The sequence below is a fragment of the Gadus macrocephalus genome, chromosome 1 (genome assembly GCF_031168955.1).
Source record: "Gadus macrocephalus chromosome 1, ASM3116895v1".
Taxonomy (NCBI): Eukaryota; Metazoa; Chordata; class Actinopteri; order Gadiformes; family Gadidae; genus Gadus; species Gadus macrocephalus.
The window spans coordinates 11,635,831-11,663,650 of record NC_082382.1 but is presented as its reverse complement, the minus strand read 5'-3'; the positions used below and the strand labels follow the sequence as shown (position 1 = coordinate 11,663,650).

Sequence of the window (27,820 nt, the reverse complement as noted above, 5' to 3'; positions counted from 1 at the left end):
TTGGGGAATAATGTGCATTTAACTAAATGTACACATTTAGTTAAATCCTTGCTGTAAGTCCTTGCTTCCTTCCTCACTATCCTTAAAATCTCATGACTTTGGGTTAAACGTATTTACTGGGTCACATTAACTTGAAACATGAATTAAAATGATACGATCGCATTTATTAATATGATTTTAATGTAATTATTTAGTCAGTGTTGTGAGGCAAATGCCTCTGACCGGATGTATATTTCGTTATTGCTGAGACTTTCCCACTGGCTTGTGTTCTGTGATCATGGCTGCAGCCGACCACACCAGCCATGTTTGCTAATTTAAAACCCAAAGGTTAGATAATAGTTGTTTATTATTTATCGTTGTGCCATCTTCCCACATTCATCCTGCAGTGTGAAGCCGCGAGGCATCAGAGCCTGTACACATCCGAGGAAGTAAAGGTTAGGACTGCTTTATTGAAATACGAGTGAAACTTTTGAGTGTAGCACTAGTGGGAGGTGGAGGTTGAATTTCTCTATGCGTTGCAGCGTAAACAATGCAACTTCATCTGGCTGCTAGCTGGCGAACAAAAGGATCATACGGATGGAAACCAGTGGGGATGAGTGCATAACACTCACCAACAACGGGTTTGTTTTCGGCTATACATGTTCTCTCCTGCGCGATCTATCAATGAGTATGAGCGTGGTGCTTATAGTATCTGCTACTTAGCTAACTTCCCGGATAGCAGAAGCGCTGTGCTCCGGGATCTCGATGCCAATCAGTTTGCTAGCTGTATGCTAACTAAGTGTAACTGTGTTAATTGTCGCCTAATAACCTTGGAGCCCAAACCTAAAATTGGTGGACCCAGTTGTTTGAGGAAGAAATGTCTACTACAATCGACCTTTCAACAAGCTAGATGTAGGAACACATTTGGACTCCTATCGTGGCTTACCAGCACGGCTAGAAATGAATTGGTCGTGGGAGAGCTAACGTTAAGCTACAGGGCTAACTATCGCGGCGCTACGATGTGCCTGCGCCACTTATGAGGCCTTATTGAATGATGAAAAACGATTATACGTGCACGCCAAGGGACACGTTCTTAATGTAGAGGCACATTGTGACTAGCAAATGGATAAATAGACTTTACGTAGCACGTTTGTATCCCTCCATCGCCCGTTCATGTTCCTATGAGTGATTTAGTAACATCCATGTCAAGTTAGGAGGCTTTGGGTATTTGTATAGCCCGTCCATTTATCATGAAAGATGGAAGCGAGCGACTGTTCTTGTTTGCTGCGTCTCGTCAGAAATGGTCACCAACCTGTACCACACCAGCCGCATTAGAGATAAATGTTTGCCGGAGTTTTTCTCCGAAAAGTGTGACCCATGAAATGTGGTGTCCCATGTGTTCCGAGAACAAAACGGCCACAATATAACCAAAGGCACATTAGATCAGCTCTACCGTCGTTAAGTCTGCCCTTGGTCTACCCAAAAAGGCATATAAGCCCCGGATTAATACACGGTTTATTACAGAGCTCGCCACATCAGATTTAGTTCTGGGCAAAACCTTTTGAACTTTAGCTCTTTACATACAGGAAATCAAATATTATGGGCTTTAATTATCATCATTTCCTTTTGGAAGTGCTACAATATTTAAGTGCGTGTCTTACAACCGTTTTTTAAATGGCACTTGCCAAAATATGGCTACTCATTCCAAAGGTCACAATAAAATGTGTTCACCAATTGATAACTTTTGTGCAATGTCTGTCTGGCATATGTTCCAGCTCGTTTCACTCTGTTCACGGACAATGTCGTAGCTATACAAGCTGTTGCTGCTAAAGTATTGAATCATGGGATTTATGCTGTGCACAGCATTTTGTTGCATAGCCATGTGACTCAGATATTACTCCCAGAAATTACTACTAACCACCACCATCTTTTAGCCCTGCTATATTGCATACAGTTATTTTCAGAGAAAACATAGGTGTAGGAAGCATGTTGAATTTACAAGTTTTCTCTACTAACTAGTTTCCTCTTTTGTTGTTTGAATCTAGATGGAGGCAAATAACCATTTCAACTATGGCACACAACCCGCAGCATCAACCAACTCAGGATTGAAACGATCCTCAGGGGACTCTCTCTATACTAACGGGTCCTCCATGAGCTTCCCCCAGCAGGGAAAGAGTGAGTATTCTCCAATTTCACATAACATTTTGCGTCAACCCCATGCAATTCAAATTTATATTGCAGAGAAACGCCAAGATTAAGGGGCTCCCATGAAATAGGTTCAGAGACTTGAGATATTACTATAGACTTGAGATATTACTATAGACCTGAGATATTACTATAGACTTGAGATATTACTATAGACTTGTCAATTTTAATACAAAAAGACCACCGCATAAAATGAAACACTCATCGAACGAGGTAAAGAAATAAACACGACACAAAAACGTTGACTCAAAAAAACTCATCTTATACGAAAACTCACGTTTTTGTATAAGATGAGTTATTCTCATGTTATTCTTGCGCTATTACATGCCACCAGCCCAGTGAGGAAAACTTGCTCATATACAGTAAGATAAGGACAAGCCTTGGTGTCTCAAGCAGGACTTATGCATACAATAGTCAACTTGTGTTGAAAGTCTGATGTGCTTGCTCTAGAGTCATCTCATCTCTAGAGCAGTCATATTCATTTACTGATATTTACCAGGTTATCCGTGTTTCCTATCATTATAGTCCACAACATATGTTTTCTATTTGACAGATATGAATGGCGAAATGAATGTGAACGGCGTGACTACTGTACTCGGGTCCAGTGTGCCTGGCTCCCATCCACCAACAACACCGTACCCCCACATGAGCAACCACCAGAGCAGCGTGGGCTACGACTACCTATGGGGTGGCCAGGCTCAATACAGCTCAGCCATGGGTCCATCCCCTGGCCATGGGATGCACCAGAAGCAGCCCCCCTCCGGCATGATGCAGCCTCAGTCACAGCACCACTACCAGGGACATGGACAGTACCAGCTCAATGGGGGCATGGGAAGCTCCCACCAGCCCCCAGTGGCAGGCTCACCGAACATGTCCTCACCTGGCGGTCAGTACTGGAATAGGGGTAACCCAGGCCCACAGCAGATGGGCTTCAACTCCCCCAGTGTGTATGGGAGCTACCAGAGCCATGTGCACCCTGGGCTTTCCTCGTCACTGCATCACCAGCAGCAGCAGCAGTCTTTACAGTCACCCGCGCATCAGCCATCTCAACAACATCTCCACTCTCAGCATCACCCACAGCATCACCACCAGCAGCAGCAGTCTCAGCATTACAGCATGATGCCCAACGGGATGCCCTATTACCAGCCCCATCACCCTGCCCTACCCGCTCCCCAGCCACAGCCGACCACACCGTCTCAGCCCCAAAGCCAGTCTCCAATGATTCCTCCAGCGCCACAGAACTTCACTCCTCCCCGTGGCAGCCCGCAGCACCATAATATAGGCAGAGGGGGGACCAGTAGCCCCCTGCCGGTATCCTCTGTGTCTATGCTGTCACCCTCAAGCGCACAGGATGGTAGTTCACCCCAGGGTCCAAGCAGGGAGAGAAGCCCTCATCCAGCCAATGCAGGAAGGCCTGCTGTCATGCAAGGTAATACATGTATTTATTTTACTTTGGTTAACCTTGCATTTATTTATTCTTGGTTGAAATAAACTGCCTGACTGATAATAGGTTGTCATTTGACTGACATCGCAAGACCAATTTTCAAAAGCGTATTAGTCTGTTTGTTAATCTAAATGTAGTCTGGACCTCTTGGTTCTTTTTCAATTTTCAAGGGGAACCGGTGAAGACCAATTTGCCTTTGGACACAAAGACCTATAACCAATCGGTGCAAAGGAAACCTGTGACACATTCTTTTCAACGGTGTTCCCATAGGGTGCTCCTCTGTAAAGTCATCGTATCTAGCCAACCCCATATTAGACAAGCGAGGTATATGTTTTTAGAAGACGGGCTTCCAAGCAAGCAATTGGTCAGCAGCATTCCTCTTTATAGAGCAATCATTCAGTCAATATTTCAGGCGATAATAACAGGTGAATTACAAAGTACCCTGCCCTTGATGATAACCTCAACCATAGCCTAACTAAAAGGCAATTAAACTGGATACTTCTCATGTTTCAAAATGTCCCTAATGGATATGACATAGACATTTACTTATCTTGTTGATGCTATTGTGAAATGATTAAGTGGTTTATTATTCAGATTCTCTTGTCTGTTATTCTTCAGGTAATATGAGTGAAACCTATCAGGAGGCGGATGAAGGGTACAAATTGATGGACGAGGCCAGAGGTGGCCAAAGGTTGCCTAGAAGTGATGGTTTCCAACCCAAACCGCCCTTACCTCACGAGTACAATCAGCATGCTGAGCAGTCTGCAGCCCAGTGCCCGGACATTTTAAAGAGGGACCCAGCAGTGAATGCCTCCCCTCGCTCCATGTCGTCTCATCCCTCTGGATCCCCGGCGGCCGTTTCGACGTCTCCTTTGGGAAAAGCGTCAACACCTCCTCGGCTCTCTATGGTTCCTGTGGTCTCTTCCGTGTCAGCCCCGGGACCAGCCACCGATCCATCCCACGCTGTGGTGTCGACTCCGCCACGAGTCGCAACGCCCCCGAGTTTGGCATCTCTACACTCTGTAGCCGGGTCTCCGAAACTTTCTTCCCCTCCTCTAATGGTGCAGGGCCTAAGGCCTCCCTCTGGTTGTGGTTCCCTGCTTGATTCGGCTGGATCTCCCCACAGGACATTGGGATCTCCTTCCCGCGTGCCTGCTCTACCTTCCAATTTACCTGCACTGCCACCATTGCTGGATACTGCCCCCAGGCTGCCAGTAGTTCCATCAGCTCCGTTAGTCCCTGCTCCGGCCTTGGTGTCTAATTCTGAGGGGAGGAAGATGTTGTTTCCCCGCATGACCTCTTCCCCGTACACCACAAGTCACGCAACCACAACAGCACTTGCCCCTTCCTACTCGGGTTCGGCGCCCATTTCTGCGCTCCAGCAGATGGTCGATGGGTCAAGGTCCCTTCCAGTGACATCGCGCTTCCCAGATCCATCAAAAGCGCCACCGGAAGTGTCAGGACCTTTGACAAAAAATGGCTCATCTCCTGCACCACCTAAACCTCGCTCTTTGGTATCTACACCTCCAAGATTAGTGCCCGCTTTTCCCTCTGCTGACGACAAGTCGGTGCCCACACTCCAGCTTCAGACGTCACTGTCTCCTACGACCGAATCTGCTCATACTACTGCTCCAGCAACCACATTATCTCCAGCACAAGTGGACGCAGAACGGCTGGCACCCTCAGTCCAAGGTCCTGCATCCCAGCCCTTGTATTCCCTACCTCCTTCAACCACTCAAGCCTCCAGAACCTTTGTGTCTGCTCCCCCCCCCTTGGTGTCTTCGACTACTTCAGCAGCCGCTGCCTCTCCCTTGGCCCAAGCCAGTGCTGTGACGAAAGCCTCATCCAACAACATCCCTTCTCCACAAGCTCCCAAACCGCGTCCTCCAAAAACGGAGGAAGAGGATGGTGACGGTAGGGATGGGATCGGAGCAAGGCCCCCGCAGCGCGACACCGCTGCGGCCAACGACCGCAGCGCGGCCGACGAAGGGTCTTGTGACGACGCCTCTCAATCTGAGGACGAGTCGCTGCTCCACAGCACCTCCAGAGTGGACCTCTCCAGCTCAGGGATGGAGGACACGTCTCAGATGGACGGCGACGGCTCACACGTGAACGAGTCCACTCGCATGGACGACAGCTCATTCATGGCGGAAGAAGCGTCTCAGTTCGACCGGACCTCTCACTCGGAGGAGGAGCCCTCTGGGGTGGCCGACTCGACCCTGGATAGCCAAGCTTCCTCCTCCTCGGAGGAGGAGGAGTTTGAGGATAGCCGGGCAGAAGAGAGCTCTCAAGCAGACGAGACCAAGGGCAGCGTTGTGAGCACCAGGGATGCTACGCTGGACTCCTCCCTGAACAGCACCTCTCAGCTCGAGGAATCCAACGTTGACTCTCTGCAGATGGAGCTGTCCAACGTGGACTCGTCGCAGATCAATACCTCTGTCGCAGACTCAACCGGACCACTTCACACATCAACTCAAGGTACACAGCCAATACTTTCACTTAGTTATCATTTCAAAATGCTTTTAAATATTGGATAAGGCCAGTGTTTCTTTAAAAGGCATATTATTCTCCCTTGAAATTGCTTTTGTGCTTTCTATGAATCAAGACAACAATCCTTGTTGATATGATGTATAGTGCCAGTGAATGTATGCGTGTGTGTGTGTGTGTGTGTGTGTGTATATATATATATATATATATATATATATATATATATATATATATATATATATATATATATATATATATATCTCGATATCTTCTTGGGTTGTTTAAGCAGAATCTGAAGATGAGGCGGCCAATGCATGTGACCTACCTGACTCTGCTGGACCTATTGGTGATAAAGCCGCTGTTACTGAGGCAACGCCTGGCCCTGCTTCAAAGATAATGGAAGAGGAGATCACGGCCCTGATGGAGGCCCCTGACCCACCTCGGGTCCCGCCCCTCACCATCAAAACATCCCCTGCCTCCGGGAGGCCGGTTAAAACACCAGGGAAACCCCGGAAACCCCGGACTCCCAAGGCCTCCACTCCAGGTAGCCCACCAGCTAGACACGGTCTGCATTCAGACCTGTGTGCTTGGCTGCTCTTTTGTGTATTTGTCTTTCGAGGACATCCATTGTATATGTTATAGCAAATTTGTTAACAAAATAAGGAATACAAAAGTAGGCTATGACACACAAAAGTCTGCATATAGATTGATACCATCTTTTACTTTTGTGTCGGAATGTCTTATGATATAAAACGGTTTTATTTCCAGCGGCCGCCCCAGCGGAGAAGGCCCCGCGTAAGCCCCGGGCCAGAACGCCGAAGGTGGAGAAGATCAAGAAACCCAAGGGGGCGGAGGCCAAAGCAGACGAGGGAGCCAAGGTGAAGGGCGCGGGCCGGAAGAGGAAGAAGCCCCTCAAGGAGGAGGCAAAGGACGCGTCGGACGTCTCCCAAACGGCGGGGCCTCCCACAGGAGAGTTGGACCCCATTTCGGCCATCATCGAGGCCGTGCTCGCCAGGGCTTCAGAAGCCAGCTCTGCCGACGAGACCCTGAAGAAGCCGAAGAAGGCGAAGAAACAAGGTCAGGAAGGAAGTGCGGCCAAGGTGCCCAAACTCCAGGCCGACGCCGCAGAGGAGGAAGTGGAAAACGATGCAGATGACAGCTCCACTGCAGGTGATTCAGGTTATGAAGTGTGATTTGTAGATGGTTGAAAGTGCAGCAATAAGGTAAAATCGTTGTAATATGGCTGTCAATATAGTGACTTTAACATTCACTGTCATGTCCTTCCTCACACAGGAGAGTCCAATAGACGGAGGGTCGCAACTGAGGAGCAGGTGCAGTTCCCTCTGTTGCACGGGTAAAATGCTTTGATGATTTTTGTTACTGTTTTATTATTGATAATGTGTGATGTCGCTTTGTCTACCTGTGGCCTACGCCAAAAACTCTTAATTTGTCAAATGATCTGTCCCGATATTTCATCCTTGATCTGTTGTAGAAGGTGAAGGGATGGCTGATGCGGTCCTAGCAATATGTTTTAAACCTGCTCCCTGTTACTCCTGACCTGTAGATGGAGGAGGGAGATCCGTGTGAAGAAGACCGAGAGCCGGATGAAAGGGGAAACCTGGTACTACACTCCCTGTGGCCGAAGGATGAAGCAGTTCCCGGAAATCATCAAAGTATGCTTGTTGCAAGACATTACCAAGGAACTACCTCCCAACGGCAATGGCATAAATTAACACTGATCCTCCCCCTTCCTTCCTTCCTTCCGCCAGTACTTGAAAAGGCACCAGGATAGCGTGGTCTCCAGGGAACACTTCAGCTTCAGCCCCCGCATGCCCATAGGAGACTTCTACGAAGAGAGGGAAACACCCGAGGTCTGCATCCCCACAACCTTTGCCTGTCTCCCTATTGTCCGTTTCTACTTAAACAGTGTGGGCTCCAGCGCTGTTTGCTACACCCACACATGCATTGACCTCCACAGTGTGTTCTCACAGGGCAAGACGTGGGTGCTGCTGGCGAACGAGGAAGTTCCTTCCATCATCATGGCGATCACCGGCCGCCGCGGCCGACCGCCCAACCCGGACAAGGAGAAGCCCCGCAGGGTCCGAGCCCCGAAGGGGGGGCAAGTGCGGCGCCCTGGCAGACCCCCCAAACCCAAGATGGTGGACCTGCTCAGCAAAGTGGACGCCAAGCTGTTGAAACGCCTGGAGGCCAAAGGTGAGAGGACGGAGGGAGTTTGTTTTCATTGCCGTATCTTTTATTATAATTGACCAGCTTGCTCTGGCCGATGAGGTTTTTATTTGCTTCGTCACTCTTGTGCTTTTTAATGTATCCGCTTTCAGAAGCAATTACGGAGGAGGATAAAGAGAAAATCGCAAAAATCAAGAAGAAAATGAAGAGAAAGGTCTGTGGAACTCAAAACTTGTCTCAAAACATGTCTTTTTAAATAATGCTGCTGCCACTCAACCCATCCTTTTGTTGACCCTTCAAGGCGAGGATGAAAAGAAAGGAGGATAACAAGAATAAGAAGATCCGAGACGAGAAGAAGAAAGCAAAGGTATGAATCATAATTTGTTAAAACACAGATGGCGATGATGTCTTCGACCTTCCCGTCAGCAAAACCAATCCCACCGACCCCCTTTCCTGTTGGTCGTAGCTGGAGAAGGAGCAGGTGGTGAGTGACCAAGCAGCCGCCGCTGAACCAACCGACGGCGTCGCCCCGCCAGCCGACTCGACGAAAACCCACGAGTCTCAGCAGGAGCCCAAGAAGACCAGAAAGAAGAGGACCAAGGCCGTGGCCCCGGCTCCCGTGCAGCAGACGGACGAGGAGAGGATCGCCCAGGGCAAGAGGGTGCTGGGGGCCCGCAGCAAGGCCAAGGCCCTGGCCAAGGCCCAGGCGGAGGCGGAGGCCGCAGCCCAGGCCGCCCTGACGGCCAAGCGGGCCGCAGAGAGGCGGGCGGCGGCCCAGAGACGACTGGAGGAGAGGAAGAGGCAGCAGACCATCTCTGACGAGCTGAAGAAGCCCACAGAGGACATGTGCCTCACCGACCACAAGGTGACCTTCGTCTTTTGGTTCAAAAACACAGATTTAGCACATTTACCGTCTCCGGCCTTGACCCTCAAGGAGAAAAGCCTGTTTGACCGTGATCTTCAAACTCTCTCCTCTCCCCAGCCTCTCCCTGAGCTCTCTCGCATCCCCGGGGTGGTGCTCTCGGGCGCCGCCTTCGCTCACTGCCTGACGGTGGTGGAGTTCCTGCATGGCTACGGCAAGGTGATAGGCCTCAACATTCCCAAGGACATTCCCAGCCTGGCCACCCTCCAGGAAGGCCTGCTGGGGCTGGGCGAGGGGCAAGGCGAGGTCCAGGATCTGGTGCTGAAGCTGCTGGAGGCGGCCTTGCACGACCCCGGCCTGTCCTCCTATTACCAGGTATGTGGGACTGAACGCAAGTCAGTCAGTCAGTCAGTCAGCGGTCAGTTACGCCGCGTTCACAATGCATCCATCCATCGACGTATCTCATTGAGTTTGCATGGGGTGCTTTCGATATGCATTGTGGGTCCGTCCGTTCGGCCAATTAGATCGCGTTATGCAAAAACACTACTGTGACGCTACTTGGACTCTGTCCAATGAAATCGCCTTTGTGATACATCCCGGGAAAATACATGGATAGGTCAAAAAGACGGCTGGCAGCGGGGAATTTAAAAATGCTATGCGACAACAAGCAGGTTAAAAGCCATCTTTGTTCGATACATTTTTTGTTTTTTTTATATAAAATACTTTTCCTTTTGAAAGAAATGTGGAATCGATTAGGATTGTTTTTTAGTCACATGATCTTTTATATTTATATCCACACATCGGCTTTGTTAGTGGGATGCGATTTTGATTTGCAGTCTGCGTCTACAAAGACTACTCCCCTATACATCAGACGTGCATAGATCCGTCGACGGACGTGTGTATTGTGAACGCGGCGTTAAGTAAGCCAACAGTCGATGTGTTTCATCTTGAAGCCTAGATGAGTCCTCATTGACACGATTGTTTCCTGACCCTCTCCTCTTCCTCCCGGCCGTCAGTCGGTGAAGATCCTCGGGGACAAGCTGGCGGACCTAGAGCTGACCCGCAGCACCGTGTCGGAGCCCCTGCGGCTCTTCCTGGAGTCCCACGGCTACGACCTGGAGGTGTGTGACACGCTGAGGACCAAGACGTTCCACGCCCTGGCGCCCGACACCAAGGCCTCCATCCTGGGCTTCCTGGTGGAGGAGCTGAACGGCAGCAACATCGTCATCAGGTTAGGGCGGGGGACTGGGCGGGGCCTTTGCTATTAACTCTTTGTGGGGGTTAGGGCTGGCCCGAATTATTTGAATAGTCGAATACTCGTTCGGAAAATTAGTATTCGAAGCTTAAATCAGTATTCGGAGCTTCGTTTTTTTTTTTTTTCACGTACGTGACGTTACCAGAGCGAGGGAGCCAAACTATAAGCGTCAGCGACACCAAGCAGAGAAGCGAGAGAGGTGGAGGAAGAATAGATATCTTGTTTCCCTTTACTTTATAACACAACATTAGCGGGATCTCTGGAGGAAAAGTAATACTTAGCGAAATGCTAACCTTAGCTTAGTTGTTTGTTTACGTTCGCTGTCCAGCGCCGCGCCAATCAACTGTGTCTGGCTTGCTGCAGAGCGTGAGCGTCTTGGGAATACTCTGTCAATATAATGGATATAATATGGACACATAAGACAATCAATATTCGGTATTTGTTATGGATTTATTGTACAAATTCCCTGAAAAGATGCACGTTCCAGGATGAATTGAAGGGCTCCCGCAAGGGCTGAGATGGCAGAGAACAGCTGATTTGGAACGGAGCAACAGCTGTTCGCTTTCACGGGGAAAAACGAAGGAACTTCAACCTACTTAGGCCTATTAATTAACGTTCAAAAGCTATTAAATCTTCAACAAAATATGCAAATACTGTCAAAATCGGTTCCAGGGAGTATATAGGGATTATTAATGTTGTTTTTCGAACGAGTATTCGAATATTCGCTCAGAGAAATATTCGAAGCCAGAGTATTCGAAGCCTGAAAAATGGCATTCGGGCCAGCCCTAGTGGGGGTTGCGATTTATTTATTTACTTATTCCAATTACTTAATTTTTTTCAATGGTTAAAAACATATTAATCCGCTTATATTTATATGATGTTTGCGCTACAGGATATTGATATAATTAAACGCAATGACAATATCTGGGAAACAACAGCAATGTCATTCTGCAGCCTTAGTGTGTGTGTATGTATATTGACGTTGTGTCGGTCACCCTCAGAGGCCTGTTGTATGACCGGCGGTGTCTCGATCCGTTTCAGTGACATCGACAACACCCTGGAGAACATGGCCACCTACAGGAAGAACAAGTGGATCATCGAGGGGAAGTTGCGAAAGTAAGACCCGCGCCGATCCCTCACAACCGGAAGAATCTCCAAGCGTTCCCCGCCTTAACGGTTCCTGTTCTGACCCGTCCTCCCAGGCTGAAGTCGGCCCTGGCCCGGCGTACGGGCCGCTCGGAGGAGGACCTGGGCCTGGAGGAGAGGCGGCGCAGCACCCGGATGGCGGAGGACGAGGCCACGGAGGACGGCGGCCTGCTGCAGGACCGGGCCAGCCGCCGCGCACGCAAGGAGGAGCCCAAGCTGAGCGACGTGCGTGTCTGTCCCCCCTGCTCCTTGGCTGGGTCGTTGATTTGGGGGGAGGTGGTGGTGATTATTAACAGCTTTTTTTTTTTTTTTTTTTTTTTCCTCCCCGGCAGAGCGAGAGCCCGACAAACGCCAGCATTCCAGAGCTCGAAAGGCAGATCGATAAGCTCACCAAGGTAAAGCCGGGGCGAGAAAGGAACACGGTGCCCTCTCAATAAGATCAGCTTGTGCTTATTATTGGTTTATTAGTACTAATTATAAATGTACATCTCACAATGTCCTCACAGCGCCAGCAGCTCTTCCGGAAGAAGCTGTTGCAGTCGTCCCATTCCATGCGGGCCGTCTCTCTGGGACAGGACCGCTTCCGCCGCCGGTACCTGGCGCTGCCGCACCTCGGGGCCATCCTGGTGGAGGGGCCCGAGGAGCTCCTGTGTGAGTCTCGTGGGAGACGACCCGTGATCCTCATCTCGTGCGCTTTGTGTTTCTGGATCTGTAAACATTTCTTTCCCCCTCTCTCGTCTCGACAGCATCCGAGGAGGTCCTCGTGGCCGAGGTGCCCGTCACTCTGCTGAAGAGGGAGCCCAAGGTGGAGGAGACCCCCACGCCTACCTCTCCCCCCGCCGCCGCCTCCCCTACGGCCACTCCCAGCGTCAAGCCGCCTACCTCCTCGCCGGACGAGACCCTGGACGACGACGGGCTCCCGGGCACGGCGTCCCTCATGAGCCAGCCCCGGGGCCGCGGCCGGCCCCGCAAGATCAAGCCGGAGGTGGAGCTGCACCTGCGCACCGCCAAGATCCGCCGGCGCCGGCGGAGCAGCGCCCGCTCGGGCGGCGAGGACGGGCCCGGCTCGCCGGCCGGCGCCGGCAGGGACCTCGCGCACACGGCCTTCAAGAGCTCGCTCACGCAGGAGCCGTACGCCAACGGCACGGCGATGGGGGACGCGCCCGGCGGCCAGCGGCCCGAGGACGGCGTGAAGGAGACGGCCGAGAGGCGGGGCCAGTGGTTCAACCTGCTGCCCAAAGAGCCGTGCGACTCCAGCTCTCTGACGGAGCCCCAGGGGCCCGCCTCGCCCAGCACGCCCCGGGTCCCCGTCTGCACGCTGCCGGCCGAGCTCGCCGCCTCCCTGCTGCAGGTGAGAGGAGCGAGGAGGGCTGGCCCTGGAAGCCGTGTGTCTATTAGTTAGTTCTTCATGGTTTGCCGGGGCTGTGGACTCCGTGATAATCAGTGTTTTCCTTGCAGTCGGAATCGGCCCTCCCGGGTCAAAGTCCCACCGAGGCGGTGACCACCCCACAGGGCGGCCTCGCCGATCCCCTCGTCCCTTCTGCCGCCGATCCCGCTACCACTCCTCCCGCCCCTGCGCCTCCCCTTCTCTCCTCTCCCGCTCTAGACCCCACCCCCACGGCCACCCCCGCGACCCCCACCACGCCCTCCCGGCCCGTCCGCCGGCGCCGGAGGGGCAGCCGAGGGAGCAGCCCCGCCCGGAGAGGGGCGCGCAACGCGGCCGCCAAGCGCCGCGGCCGCCCGCCCAACACGGTGTTCCAGGAGCTGGAGCAGCAGTACTTCACCCAGATGGTGGTCAAGCCCATCCCCAAGGGTAAGGAGGCGCCCGATGGGCGGGATCTCACCATACCATACAACCAGGGCTTTTATACTATTATGCGTTGCGATCCTGTTCAGTTCTACAGTTTAGGTTATTTTTTAAATGAAGTTGACGGAACAGAACACAGTTTATGTAAGTCGACTATTGGTGAATACCCTAGAGTCACGTCTGTAGGACGGCACCAGTGTTCTGCCTCCAGTAAGATAATGCTGACGTTGGTGACTTTAGGATAATTAGGCAGAGGCGGAGAATCCCAAGTCTAAAAATTAATCCATTTTAATTCCTTTCTCCCCATCCCTACGAGTAAGCCTCACTCGCCCCATGCTCCCTCAACATACACTTACACAATAATTAAAGAAAATTAACATAAATTTTAACGACTCTCGTCACACCGACATCATTCTCCCACACCGCACAAACTGACTGAACACTACTGAACATTGTAATAAATAATCCTTGAGGAATGTGTCGGCCAACGTTGGGAATGGTTTGGGTTGGACCCTCACGCTTTGACTCTGGTTCCCCATGACAGTGATGGTGCGTGGCTGGTGGGTGATCCGGGACGCAGAGGAGCTGCAGGCCACCCTGCGTGCCCTTAACCCCAGGGGCATCCGGGAGAAGGTGCTCCACAAGCACCTGGCCAAGCACATGGAGAACCTGAGCCTGATGTGCACCAAGGCTGTCGCTGGTGAGTGGGGAGTGGTGGGGAAGGAAGAGGACCGTTAACTTTTGGTGAGAAAGCACCTGGTTGAAGTTGTGTGTTTTTCCCTGTCCAGACCCCATATTCCAGGTGAAGACTGAGGAAGGCGGGTCCCTGATGGAGGCTCTACAGAAGCCGTGGCAGGTGCAGGAGAGGATGCTGGAGGTGGACGTCAACGCCCTCCAGTGGGTGGAGGAGCTGGAGCAGAGAGTGATCACCGCAGACCTACATCTCAAGGTGACTTTTGTTTTTTGTTTCGTTTCCAGCAACGCAAACTGCTTGTTAGAATTGGTTAGGACATGTTGTAGGACCCAAATTGAAGGCAGAATTCAAATGACAGAAACATCATCTGAGAAATGGTAACGATGCCAGTTCTGCAGTGACAGCAAATGTCCAGATGGGGGTGCCAGAGGCTCTTTGACGGTCTGTAGGTTTAGAAGCCAAAGGTTAAAGCGCTGCATGAGAACCCCATTGAGAAACCTTTTCGTTTCTCCTCAAGGTGGCTCCTCAGAGCGTCCTGAAAGCAGAGTCTTCAGAGGTCGTGGACCCGGACGCACCAGTGGCAGAATTCCAGGTAGAGCGATTTAAACCAAAGCCGATCTTATGCACTCCTATGTACACACTGCATGAAACGTAAATAAACCTTTGAGATGAAACATCGCAAAGGATTTGGCAATGATATATCATTCAAATCCTACCCTATCCATGTCATCCATTCTCTAATCTCTCATGTCCTGACTCATGTCTTCCCCCCTCTCCCCCCACAGGCCTACACGGCGCCCGAGCCGGACTCGACGCGGGACGACCTGCAGTACTACGAGCACGAGGTGGACCCGCGCGACGACTGGACGGTGCGCACCAAGAAGGAGTGGTCGGACCTGCCGCGCGTGGCCACGCACGCCCTGGACCTGGCCGTGCTGCGGCTGGCCAACCTGGAGCGCAACATCGAGCGGCGCTACCTCAAGGAGCCGCTGTGGAACACGGCCGAGGTGATGCGGCTGGCCCCCGTCACCACCACGCCCGGGGAGGCCCCGCCCATGGACGTCATGAGGTGAGGCCGAGCTATACGCGCTTCAAGCACGCGCCACACACACGCGCGCGCGCTACACACATGATGCACGTACAAACTGTTGTTTAATTTTAGTTATTCTGTAGCAGCCCTGTCTTAAATAGCATTCATATCATCACATGTAAGGTGATTGATGATGATATAAAGTGTATCGGATGAAGACAACGTACGAAAGGTTTGTTTTTATGTAGTTTACACATTTTATTAATTTATGATCGTGCTGTCGGTTGTTTAGCAACGCACACTTTTATTTGTGTACCCCCCAAGGGGCGCACCAATAATTCCCCCCGCCCCCCAGGTACAATTATCTCTTTGTTGATCGGACCCCCCCAGGCAGCGGTTCCATGCGCCTCCCTCTCTTAATTCCGTTATTAATTATCTCCCGGCTCCGTCGTACCTCCTGCTCCCGCCCTGCAGGGGGCCTCGGCCCTCACGAGAACCACCGCCACGCGGCCCACCCTGGACTGGTTCTTGTTTACCCGCTTCCACTAACCCTCTCCGTCGTCCTCTTCCTCTGGTCCTCCCCCCCCCTCCCTCCCTCCAGCCTGGAGAGTGAGATCACCCCCCGCCTGCGGACCTGGAGGCAGGCTCTGGACCGCTGCCGCAGCGCCCCCCAGCTGTGCCTCTGCATACTGCAGCTGGAGAAGGCCATCGCCTGGGAGAGATCGGTGGTCAAACTGGTGAGTTGTTCTCCTCCTCTGGTGTCGTGGATGGTGGACCACGACTCCCCCCTCCCCCCCCCCCCCCCCTAACGAGCGCTCATTGTGTGGGTCCCCATCACCAGAACTGCCAGGTGTGCAGGAAGGGGGACAACGATGAGTACCTGCTTCTGTGCGACGGCTGTGACCGCGGCTGCCACATGTACTGCCTCCGGCCCAAGGTCACGCAGGTGCCCGAAGGAGACTGGTTCTGTCCCACCTGCACTGCTAAGGTCAGGCTCCCTTCCGTCGCCGTGGCAACGACGAGCCAGGGCAGAATAGAACACAGATGGGTGGTTGGTTATGCACTAAGTGGGGGCGGCGGGGGAGGGAAATCAAGAGTCATTCTTCCGTAATTTTCCGCTGAGATTGCCTCTGATTGGTCTGATTGGTCCAATGGGTGCGCCTGGCTGTCTCTAACGTGTCATTTGTCCGTCAGGAGGACGGTGAGTCACCGGGGAGCCAGCGCTCGGCCAAGAAGCGCACCCGGCTGAAGAAGAGGCGGTACGAGGACGACAGCTCGGACGAGGAGACGGCGCCGCGCCGCCTCGTCGGCATGGCGACCAGGCACAAGGACACGCCGCCGTCTGCGCCCTCCTCCTCCTCCCGTTACTGCGGCGACGCCGCCGCCGCCGCCACAGCTGGGATCTCGCCAGCCAAGCGTCGCCGAATGACCACCCGTAATCAGCCGGACCTGACCTACTGCGAGTGAGTGGTCGCCACCCGACCCCCCCCCCCGTCCCCCGCAGCCAATCAGAGGACGGCCCCTACTGGGGCCCAACGACGAGGACAAAGATTATAGTTGTGATCATTTAGACCGATCATTGTGATTGTCAGCTTGTTGATTCCAACATTCTGTGGGGCTTTGCTTTAGTTGCTTTTTTAAAATGCTATAACAATAACTGACTAGCGGTTGGTCATTTGATTTTAGTTCACCTTATTGCAAAGGCCAAAATTACACATCTGATTAATCTGCCATTAATCGCGCAGCCCTACTATTAAACAATGCATATTTAAAGAAAGACACGGAGCAAGTCGTACCTGCTCCATCTCCTGAGCTGGCAGTACCATTCTGACCGCTGTGTGTGTCGTGAAGGATCATCCTGATGGAGATGGAGGCCCACGCCAGCGCCTGGCCCTTCCTGGAGCCCGTCAACCCCCGCCTGGTGCCCGGCTACCGCCGCATCGTCAAGACCCCCATGGACTTCCTCACCATGCGGGAGAGGCTGCTGCAGGGAGGGTGAGCTCAGCGGGGGGGGGGGGGGGGGGGGGGGGGCGCCGGTCCTGCTGGCTCCACATAGTGGGGGGGTTGGGCAGAGTTCGTTACACTCGGCAGACGCTTTTATCTAAAACGACTTACATTCATACACATTCACACGTCGACGGCAGGGTCGTCCATACAAGGGGCCAGCCGGTTCAACGGGAGCCGTTGGACTCGGGTGTTTTGGTGTCTTGCTCGGGGACACCTCGACGCTAAACCAGGAGAGCCGGGGAAACCAGCAACCTCCCGCTTACAAGTCCACCCTCTGTACCGGCTGAGCCAGGCCGACCCCCGTTGTGGAGGGACAGACACCGCGAGGATAATCCGGAGACCTCTGACATGACGACTTTTACAACTTGTTTTGAATACGGATAAGGAGAAAATACTGAGAGCATTCTCAATGCGTCACGAACACACGTTGGGATACTTCACTGGGACCTCGGTCGCCGCCATACTATAGGCGCGTGAAGGTTGAGTTCTCTGCGTGCTCTCCGTCCCGTCACTGACCCTAACCCCCCTGCCCCCATGCTATGATCCTCAGGTACTGTAACTGCGAGGAGTTTGCGGCGGACGCCCAGCTGGTGTTCAACAACTGCCAGCTGTTCAACGAGGACACGTCGGAGGTGGGCGTGGCCGGGCACGCCATGCGCATCTTCTTCGAGAACCGCTGGGCCGAGTTCTACGACAACAAGGACAAATGAGAGCCCTGAGAGAGACTGTCTGGAGGCCGGCCCAGCGCACACCTGTATCCCCGTGTCCATAGGTATATTATATATATAAATATATATAACTTTTATGTATAGGTTTTGTTCATCGTCACATTGATTCCTACTGTCGGTCTCTCCGAGCCCCCCCCACCCCTATGAAACCCATTCCCGGTCACACAGACGGCGACGGCCGCCTGTACCTCGGCCCCGCGTCCCTTCCTCTCACGGCCAGGGGTCTGTCCCCGCCAGGGGGCCCCGGCCCAGCTCGGCTCTCAGGACTCGGTCAGGGGTGGACCACACTGCTGCAGCCTCGTGCGCTGCGCAGCGGACCTGCTGTGCTGCACCCCTCGACCTGAACACAGCTTGGACAAAATCAAGAAAACAAAAAAAATGACCTTTCTGACCTGGTGTTCACCCCCCCCCCCCCCCCCCCATACCTGTTTCTTAATGGTAATGTAATGTGGTCTCATGCCTAGAAGTACCTTTTTGTTTGCTCAATATATTTTTTATTATATATTCTATATATATATATAAAAATATCAATAGCTGGGATTATTTAATAGCAATAGCGTGTAGTGGTTGTGTACTGACTACATTATAGAGATGTCTAGATGGTTGACAGAAGGCCAGTTAAACAAACGGGGAAACAAGGAACGTTGTTTCTAAAGCCGTCACATCGTAGTTGGGCAAATAACCTCCAGTTCGAGACACACACACACACACACACACATACACATACACACACACACACACACCCTGCTGCTGTGTGTAGGACACTGGTTTCTAACAACTGGAGTATTTAGTGTGTGTCTATCGGTTAGGCGTCTAATCTTGTGTTTGGATGTGTCCCTCCTGAGGAGCACATAATTGCTGTGAGTTTGGTGTTAGCAGGATAGATTCGCCCTCACAGGCCAACCTGAATGGGACTGCAAAGAGTTGAACCTGTCTCCATATGCGATGTGTAGAATGTACATAGAAATGAGGGGGCCCATAGGCCTCGACGCAAGTTTGCCCTAAGCATCTTCAGTCGAGACACGAGAGCGAACCAGGCTTTGCTCAGATCATACCGGACCAACACTGAAAACAAACTTCCAGCCCTCCCTCCTTCCCAATTCACCAAGGTTTGTTCCTCCAGACCAAATTCAACATGGCCGAAGGGTAGGAGCACGGTGTGTTTGAGTGCACCTTCCATAACATAGCAACGTGGGCTGAGCACACTGAAGTCCCACAAGTTCAAAGCCTGTGCTGTTTTAATTTACATTCCGAGTTCTGTTTTTTAATCCACTATAGTTTTGTTTGTACCTTTTGTCTTCTTTGACGCTTCCGAAGGGCCAATGTACATGTTGCACGGCATGGTGTTTGTTCTGAAGGCGACAGGACACGTCTCCTCAACCCGGGTTATATTTAAGCTAGTTTCTTACACTGAACTCAAATAGGTTAATAGGAAGTACATTTGTTGTTCCTTATTACACTTAAAGGGACACCTGTTTTTCATAAAAATACGCAGAAAAAAAATTAAATAAAAACCAAACGTGGTGTTAAGTGAATTTTTAATAATGTACAGTTTTGGTGACTTTAAATTTGTTCCTTTCTATATTTTTAGGACCAATTTATCATTTTTAAGAGGAGGTATTATAAGACTATGTTGTATCAAGGTGATGTAACGAGTGTGCATCTGTAGAATGTACTGTGAGTTGAATAAAAACCACGACTAGTAGAGAGTAAAAAAACGTCTTCATGAAACGCAATTCAGGCCATGAATCAGAACCGCCACTGCTAAATATTGCTTATTTCTATAATTGTTTGATTATTTTAAATAGGAGTTCGATTTTATTATAAGCATGTGAACACAATTTTAACGTTCTTAATTATCTTCTGGGATTAGAATTTGATTCGGGGTTGCAAGTGCGAGCTAAATATGAGAAGAATTTATAATAACAAATAATTATCTAATATTCAAATTACAGAACACAAGTCAAGAAGACTGTAATTTGATTATTACAAATGTCTGCATTTTCATTGAGGGTGTGGGATGCTGCCAAGACATTTTTAGCAGTTTGTTTAGAGAAACCATATTTACCTACTTCAGTCATTGAAGAGTTGTGTGCTGCACTTTATTCAGTATGTGAATTAATAGCAAAATATAAGGACAAAAATATCCATGACAAGGAGCTAACCCTGTTACAAATTAAATCCAGACTTATCCTGTATATGTTAGCACATTTTTATTTTAGCTGAAAAACGTACCAAGTTATATTTGCAGCACCTCTTTAAAAAGCCTCAAACGTACATTACAGTCAACATCATATGATGGAGACATTTCTTAATTCATTATGTATCCATATAAGTAGGGTTAGGCGTGGTGGGATGTTGCAGCAGGTTGGAGGTCGTGGCCAAGCTGCATATTGCAGGTTAAGGCCCTAGCATCACAACAAGCTGAAAGCCCCCCCACTAGGGTGTAGACACACTGGGGGAGGACATGAGTCTGCAACCTTCTCCTGCCACTCTGTCTGGAAGGAAGGTGTGTGTCCTTCTGAGCCGTGGACACATCGACCCGACAGAAGGTGTGTGTCCTTCTGAGCCGTGGACACGTCGACCCGACAGAAGGTGTGTGTCCCTCTGAGGGGAGCGTACCTATGTTCCCCGGGTCCTACGTTCCCTGCTTTGTATGTGACCGGGGAACATAGGACCCTGTGAGCAAATCTTTTTTTCGTAGGGGCAAGTACCGCCTTTTTCGCCTCTGATTGGTTAGAATGGCTCTCCTCCAATTGGTTATGGTTAGGGTTAGGTTTAGGGTTAACCCTCAACCTAAACCTGACCCTAACCCTTTGCACCCGGGGAACATAGGGATGACCCCCTTCTGAGCACCCTTACCCCACTCCTCGCCTTTCGCTCTATTTTCTTTCTCTTTGCTTCTCCATGCCTATAGTTGGCACATTGTGTGTGTGTGTGTGTGAGGGAGATATAGTGTCGTTGTCAGCACTCTGAGAGTAGGATGTGGGGAGGGGGTGACTGAAAACTCCCCACGCCAGCGGGTTACTCCGCGACTGACACACGCACACACACACACACCCCTCATCCCAAACAGTTGTGCTTACATCCACAAAAGGGGCGATAGCGGTTGGTAATCCAGGGCATAATGGAGCACAGTCGTCGTCCCCTCCTGCAGCCAGTCTGTTCTGGACCTGGTGGGACAGAATGAGACTCCGAAAACACACACACACACACACAAACACGTGTCCACCTGTTACTCAGGCACCTCCCCTCTATCCCATATGGAAATTAACATCCTCCATCTTGTTGGCTACAAACAGCATTGGCCTGCTGCACTGTTCAACAGGGAGTCGTATGATGTACCTGAAGGACATCAGAAATTGAACACACTTTAGCACTCTGTGATGTGATGCAGTTTTGGCTAACGGAGTTACAGCACACAATATAATTGTAGTATTGGGAGTGTGACAGAGTGTGGCCCTACCTTTCAATTATTTAATATGTTGGACCAAGCCATCTTGGGTCACTCAAAGCCCAAGGAGATCCATAAAGGCTCCCAGAGCAAGGCATGTTCCAGGTAAAGTTCAAATACACTTTATTTAGACAATTAACCAACAATGATGTAATTGTGAGGGGATAAACCGCAATTTAGTGGAAAACCACTCCTTGTGCTCACAAAACCAAACATGAACACGCTCAATTATACACGTACACAAAACACACTGCACAACAAAGGTTGTCTCATCGAAATACATGGTTCTTCAGAGATGGGGGGGGCCAGGGATTCTACTTACTGGATAACGTTTTTCTTACGTGGCGGCCAGTGAGTTATCCATCCCTAATGAAGGCTAAAGAGCTAGATGTAGAGGTAATATTAAGAGGGATTGTAACAGTGAGCTCTTTGGACAGCATGGTTGGATAGGGTTAGGCAAGGGCCCCTACAGCAATGCAATCAGTCCCATATTAAGACAGTCCCAGACGCCCTCGGTTTTGTCAGGGTTAGAGGTGGACCCTCAAGTAGAATCCCCAGTGGCATTATGAAACCAGTCCCTATTACAGTAGTCAACCGAAATATACACAGCCAGAAGGTTTCCAATTAACAGACACTGTTGTTGATAACGGGTGAGTCTGCAACATCTTTCCAGCACTCATTCATTTCCAGAGGTCCACGATTCACTGTTGTGATTTCAAACTCTTATCGGCATCTCTGTGCAGAGCGCCACCACAAGGTGGGCCGTTGTTTTACATCAAAGGGGAACGAGAGACGCATGTACAGATGCAGCAGCACAATAGACTGCCATGACAACAGAATAATGAGAGTGGCTGTCCCCATGGGGATAGGAGCAGTCTCCCATCAAGGAGCTCATCCATTGGGCAAGCACGAAGAAGTGGAACAAAAGAAGAGTTTGTCTGTTGTGATTGTTAACATTAACCCGATTGGTCAACAGGTTTGAGGTGATCTCATGATCATGCTTTAGGTGAACCTCGCTCACCTCCTTTGTACTCCTTCCCCACTCCTTCTCCACCTTTCCATCATTAATTATTCTCTCAGTCTCTGAAGCAAACCAATTATGTCTATTTACTCAGTAGATAATCCAATTAAACGCCATATACTGCCTTTTCTGCCATCCTGCGTACAGCCGTCATCATATGCACTTTGTGAGGCACCTAAATCAAAGAATGTGCCTGTAAAAATGTGTGTTTTCGTTTGTGTTTGATGACGATGTGTCGCCCACTCCGGTGTCTCTCCCCTCGCCGACGGCTCCCCGCTCCTGGTCATTGATATGGAAATCAGCCGTTGATCGCTGTGATGGCGACCAGATGCTCAGGACATGCCCCCTCTGGGAGAGGGCTTGGCGGGCTGAGGGGCGGCGGGGAGCGCCCCCGAAACCTGGCGCTGAAGTGTCCTTTGTTAGGGTGGGTGGGTGGAGGGATAAAGGCATTGCTGGAGGGTGGATAGAAGGTGGGGGATCGACGGATTTATAGATCTGTGCTAAAGAAAGTTGGGATCGTTTTTATTTATTTATTTATTTTAGCTTGAGAAAGTCATCTGATGTTTGCATCATAGTGTTTTTAGCCAAAGCTAATATACGACACTTGTCCCTAGAGGGGACAAAGAAAATATTGAAAATAATAATAATGATATCCACTTAGATATCCACCTCTCACTACTATTATTATCCAACTTATGATTTTTCATAATGCAACTATTGCCATTATAAATATATATTTCTTTGTAGAGCAAAACGTGGTATTTTCACAGTCCAATCCCAATTCAATTTGACCCGTTTTAAGTGTCACCATCCAATAAATTTATGTTGGAACATTTGTTCAGGGGAAAACCTGTACCATCATAGTGTGCGGAGCGAGGCCCAGCAGAATGTACACACAGGGGTGAGTAAGGAGGGGTGAGGAGCAAGGGAGGGGGAAACGAGGGAGGGAGGGAGGGAGGGAGGCTGCTCAAGAGGACCCCTCGGGCTCCGTTCCAAGGTGATGAGACATCTAGCAGAGGAACCATCAGAGCCTCAGACAGCCAGCAGACAGACTGACAGGGAGACAGATCAGTGGACAGAAGGAAAGACAGACTGACAGACAGACATACTGACTGACAGACAGACCGACAGACAGTCAGACAGACAGACAATTACATCAGGAAAGAATAAAAACCATTAGGTTGGGACGCTAAAAGACAGAAGATTTTGAATATTGAAGGGGAAGAGAATATTTTGACAGTTTAAGATGACTTTGCGAGAGGTGAGCATCTTATTCCATTATTCTGTTCACATTGTATTGTGTTTTGATGAGCATGTGGCACGATGCATGAAAAACATTACATGTCGAAACTGCGTCACCACAAGAAGTGTATTGTTGTGATGTGTGTTTTAAATAGATCTAAGTGATCCAGTAAAAATAATTATTGTTCCCTTGGAAAATGTAAGGCAATTCCTATTAAAAAAATAGAAAAAATAATTTAAGGGCAAATAAATGTATCTATTTTATTGTACAGGGATGACTGGTAGATGAACGATAATTTTATCAAAATGTCTTTAAAGAACTAGGGATTTTCAAGTTCTCTATGCGCTTTTATGAAATGATGACAGCATTTCAAACATTTTAAAACCAGATAAGTAGAACTAAAATCTGCCAAATCAACAACACATATAGTAAAAATGCAAATAATCTGGCATATGTGTTTACACCACACACAACGTTTCAAACCAGGTACTCCTGAAAAGCTCAATCGAGATATTTCTGCTTCTCGCCCTTCCTCCCCTCTCCCCCACCTCCTCCCACCTCCTCCCACCTCCTCCCCTCTCCCCCACCTCCTCCCCTCTACCCCACCTCCTCCCCTCTCCCCCACCTCCTCCCCTCTACCCCCACCTCCTCCCACCTCCCCCCCTCCTCCCACCTCCTCCCCTCTCCCCCACCTCCTCCCCTCTCCCCCCCTTCCTCCCACCTCCTCCCCCTCTCCCCCCTCCTCCCACCTCCTCCCCTCTCCCGGAGAAGCTCCGCAGTCGACAGTTTTGGCGTGCGGTGCTGGCAGAGGTGCTGGGCACCCTGGTGCTCGTGAGCACCATGCTCGGGGCCTCTGTGCCGGGTCCGGGAGAGGCCCCCGGGGGCCCGCTGTACCCAGCCCTGGCAATCGCTGCCGTGATCACCTCGCTGGGCCACTGTTTTGGAGAGATCAGCGGGGCGCAGGTGACTTAAGAAAAGTTGCTGCATCTTTGATTTCTGAAGCCACCGGTTGCCTTGGACGTTCCTAACAGCCCCGTGGCTGTGTTGCTTCACCGCCTCAGTGCTCCGACCCTGCCTGCCATGTTTGTCTCTGAGTGCCTCTCCGTGTGTGTCTGTTAGGTGAACCCTTCAGTGACTCTGTCATTTTTGGCCGCAAAGAAGATAGACCTGGTCAGGGCCCTTGTTTATGTGGCCGCACAGTGCCTGGGGGCCTTTCTGGCCAGCGGGGCCCTCTACCTGGCCCTCCCGCACAAATCCACGGCGGAGGTGTTCGTCAATCGGGTTAGTTAAACAGTTGACTCAATTCTATTTGTGCATTTATCACATTCTTTTATCCAAGGCACCCCAAAAACCAACCATGAAATTGTCCCCCTTACATCTGCGCTATATTATTATGTAGCTATTATGCTATTATGTAGCTGAGGCAACTCAGGAGCACATTCAGCCACAGACTCTCTCAGCCACGTGCCTCAAAGCGCTTGGGGGGCTCTTCATCCCATCAGCTATCAGACTTTATAACACCTCAACTCCCCGCTCCCAACGTCCCCAAAGTCCCAACAGCTCCTTTATCCAGACCTGTTTAAGGTCTAAACCGCACACCTAAGGACTGCACCTATTGTTAACCTTGTTATTTGTTATTTATTTACTAAATTTTTCGATTACTTCAGGGTCCCTGCACATTTGGCACATTTGGCACATTTATATTTATATTTATACTTATATTTATATTATACCTCATATTTCATCGTACTTATTTATTTACTTAACACACAGGTCACCTACAAACGGAGAGTTACATGTATATAGTATGTTTGTTTTATCTTAACTTTATCTTATTAAAATAGTTTTGTACTATAATTTTATTTTCAATTACTAAATGTATTGTATATATACTGTTTTTTCGCTCTTCTCTTTTCCCACTGTACTGCTGGTCACCTGTGAATTCCTCCAATTGGGATTAATAAAGGACTATCTTATCTTATCTTATCTTATTTGTAATTCCATCTCAAAAATCATATTTGTTATTTTTTTAAGGTTTGCTACCTTAAAAAATACTGTCATCTCTTCCTTCCATGTTGCTTTTGTTTCTCCCCCTCTCCCTCCCGAACGACCGCCTGCTCTCTGCTCCCGTCTCTCAGTTGGGCCCCGACGTCAACGCGGCACAGGCGGTGGGCGTGGAGGTGCTCTGCACCTTCTCCATGGTCTTCGCCATCTTCTCTGTGGAGGAGCAGAGGCGTAGAGAGAGCACCGAGCCCAGCCACCTGGGCATCGGACTGGCCCACACGGCCGCAGTGTTTATAGGGTTAGCTGAGCATTCACTCAATCATTTATTCATTCATTCATTCACAAGTACATTTTGAGCTTGCTTATTACAGATTGGGGGTTGGGCAGTTTTCTACTGGCATTCAGATACATTTTATATGAATTCCCATTGGTGTATAGTATATTTAATAATAATATATATGCTAATAATTTACCACCATAGTATTAGCTCTGTCAATGTGGACTCTCATTTAATATAACCTCATGTTTTCATAACAGAGTGGTGCCATTGGAGAAAATGATCTATACTATATATGTTTACATCTTTAATGTGGTTGCTCTGGACCAATCAGGCGAGGTTTTCTGGTGCAGGAATGAATCCGGCTCGTGCTCTGGGTCCAGCTCTCATCACCGGCTACTGGGAGAACCACTGGGGTAGGTAGCACACACACACACATGCACAAACACATTCGTGCACACACATACACACACACACACATGCACGAACGCATGCGCACATGGATGTACTTACGCACGCACGCACTCACACACACAACCAAACACACACACATGTGGGCACAAGCACACAGACAGACACACACACACAAACACACACACACACACTCACGCACACAAACAAATACTTAAATACCCACACCGACAGACTCACACACACAGACATGCACACACACGCACGCACACCCAGAGAGACACACACACACACACACACAGACAAACAAAGGCAGTTCCACATAGAAACACACACACACGCACAAACACACTCACACACACACACACACACTCGTACCACCAATACCAACAACAACAAAAAACAGCGGCAGCATCACAGTCAGATGTACAGCATTGACCTCATCAAGACTATTTGACTTAATATTGTAGGATACTAATCCTTGACCATGTTAATCAAACTGTGTGTGCTCGGCTCCGTCTCCAGGTGTACTGGATCGGGCCGGTGACGGGCGGTGTGCTGGCCGGCGTGTCACACGAGTTCTTCTTCGCCCACAGCGCCTCCCGCCTGAAGCTGGTGGCGTGTCTGACCTGTAAGGACATCGACATGGTGGAGACTGCCAGCATGTCCCGCTCCTCCCTCTCCACCGTCACGCAGAACGCCAACCGGGCCAAGCAGGCCAACAAGGGCGAGGGCACCTGAGGTCTTCGGATGGACGACGACGATGTTTTTCTTCATGATCACTTACATCGTTACTGATGCCCGTCCCGACTGGCTTAAAAAGACACAAGAAGGATCAAACATCATTTTTTAATTAATTATCCCAAGAAATGAAATGACATATTAATACCTTATATTTGAATACATTTACAACTGAATCATGGAACAAACACAAGGACAATTTGAAACAAAAAACGTTAAATGTAAGTTTAGGCGCCGTCAACCTCCTTGTAGCCACACACGTTCATACATACACAGAAGGGCTCACACCGGCTTCACACCTTATTCTTTTCCTCGTCGAGTTGTTCTTTGAATGCAGCGAATCCGCAACTCAATGGCCTTTCAAGAATAGGGATGCAAACTAAAACATAAGAACACAGATATACCTAATCAATCAATAAGTCAATAAGTCAATCAATCAATCAATCAATCAATCAATCAATCAATCAAACAACATCCTTTAGATCATGCTTTGTGCAATACAAAATGCTTAATAAGAAAAAAAAATCTGTTTAAAATGTTAAATTGAGAGGCAGGCTTACGTTTGAGAGATAGATTCAAACTAAACTCTCAATGTTACACAGATATCTCTAGATGTTTAGTGTTGTACAACATATTTGTGTACCACACAGGGAACACAGCTGTGTCTATCCTTTTGCCTGTTTATCTAATATGTTTATTTGACTGTGTCAAGCACTTTTTAATTGATCTTATTTAAAGTGCTATATAAATACAATCAATAGCATTATTGATATTATTATTTCATCCACCTTAAAGCATTCTTTCCTCACAGATGAAATTGCTTCTATATGAGCTGGAA

General features: G+C 49.7%; 2 protein-coding genes across 5 annotated transcripts; both read left to right on the top strand.

The window, feature by feature from the left end:
- The first annotated feature begins 208 nt into the window (after positions 1-208).
- On the top strand, positions 209-19,536 carry baz2a (bromodomain adjacent to zinc finger domain, 2A). Of its 4 annotated transcripts, XR_009529456.1 has the most exons (31): positions 242-434; positions 2,025-2,154; positions 2,738-3,613; positions 4,247-6,106; positions 6,405-6,659; positions 6,884-7,285; positions 7,409-7,469; positions 7,680-7,788; positions 7,885-7,986; positions 8,107-8,329; positions 8,455-8,516; positions 8,604-8,669; positions 8,769-9,167; positions 9,285-9,539; positions 10,181-10,395; positions 11,461-11,535; positions 11,622-11,790; positions 11,898-11,960; positions 12,072-12,216; positions 12,312-12,916; positions 13,024-13,378; positions 13,917-14,072; positions 14,161-14,321; positions 14,584-14,658; positions 14,852-15,135; positions 15,698-15,833; positions 15,938-16,084; positions 16,291-16,559; positions 16,948-17,091; positions 17,654-17,875; positions 18,000-19,536. XR_009529456.1 is itself a non-coding variant. In XM_060074043.1 (30 exons), the coding sequence occupies exons 2-30, from the start codon at positions 2,025-2,027 to the stop codon at positions 17,811-17,813; spliced, it is 7,959 nt and encodes a 2,652-aa protein (XP_059930026.1). In that variant the 5' UTR covers positions 209-327; the 3' UTR covers positions 17,814-17,987. The 4 variants fall into 4 exon arrangements, 3 of the variants coding, with proteins under 3 accessions (XP_059930026.1, XP_059929849.1, XP_059929957.1); XM_060074043.1 differs by lacking the exon at positions 18,000-19,536 and having other exon boundaries at positions 209-327; positions 17,654-17,987; XM_060073866.1 differs by lacking the exon at positions 18,000-19,536 and having other exon boundaries at positions 17,654-17,987.
- A 3,639-nt stretch (positions 19,537-23,175) lies between these two features.
- LOC132473539 (aquaporin) lies at positions 23,176-27,814 on the top strand. The gene is made up of 7 exons (XM_060073761.1): positions 23,176-23,567; positions 24,321-24,512; positions 24,669-24,830; positions 25,688-25,851; position 26,091; positions 26,165-26,244; positions 26,766-27,814. The coding sequence occupies exons 1-7, from the start codon at positions 23,553-23,555 to the stop codon at positions 26,980-26,982; spliced, it is 831 nt and encodes a 276-aa protein (XP_059929744.1). The 5' UTR covers positions 23,176-23,552; the 3' UTR covers positions 26,983-27,814.
- Positions 27,815-27,820: the final 6 nt, after the last annotated feature.

What these genes read in the sequence shown, in the direction of transcription:
- baz2a (XM_060074043.1), top strand. Translation starts at nt 2,025, where the DNA reads ATGGAGGCAAATAACCATTTCAACTATGGCACACAACCCGCAGCATCA. An exon ending in TGTGCCTCACCGACCACAAG is followed by an intron (nt 9,168 to 9,284) that starts GTGACCTTCGTC and finishes TCCTCTCCCCAG; the next exon opens with CCTCTCCCTGAGCTCTCTCG. An exon ending in GTCCCACCTGCACTGCTAAG is followed by an intron (nt 16,085 to 16,290) that starts GTCAGGCTCCCT and finishes TTTGTCCGTCAG; the next exon opens with GAGGACGGTGAGTCACCGGG.
- LOC132473539 (XM_060073761.1), top strand. An exon ending in CGGAGGTGTTCGTCAATCGG is followed by an intron (nt 24,831 to 25,687) that starts GTTAGTTAAACA and finishes CCCGTCTCTCAG; the next exon opens with TTGGGCCCCGACGTCAACGC. An exon ending in GGCTACTGGGAGAACCACTG is followed by an intron (nt 26,245 to 26,765) that starts GGGTAGGTAGCA and finishes GCTCCGTCTCCA; the next exon opens with GGTGTACTGGATCGGGCCGG.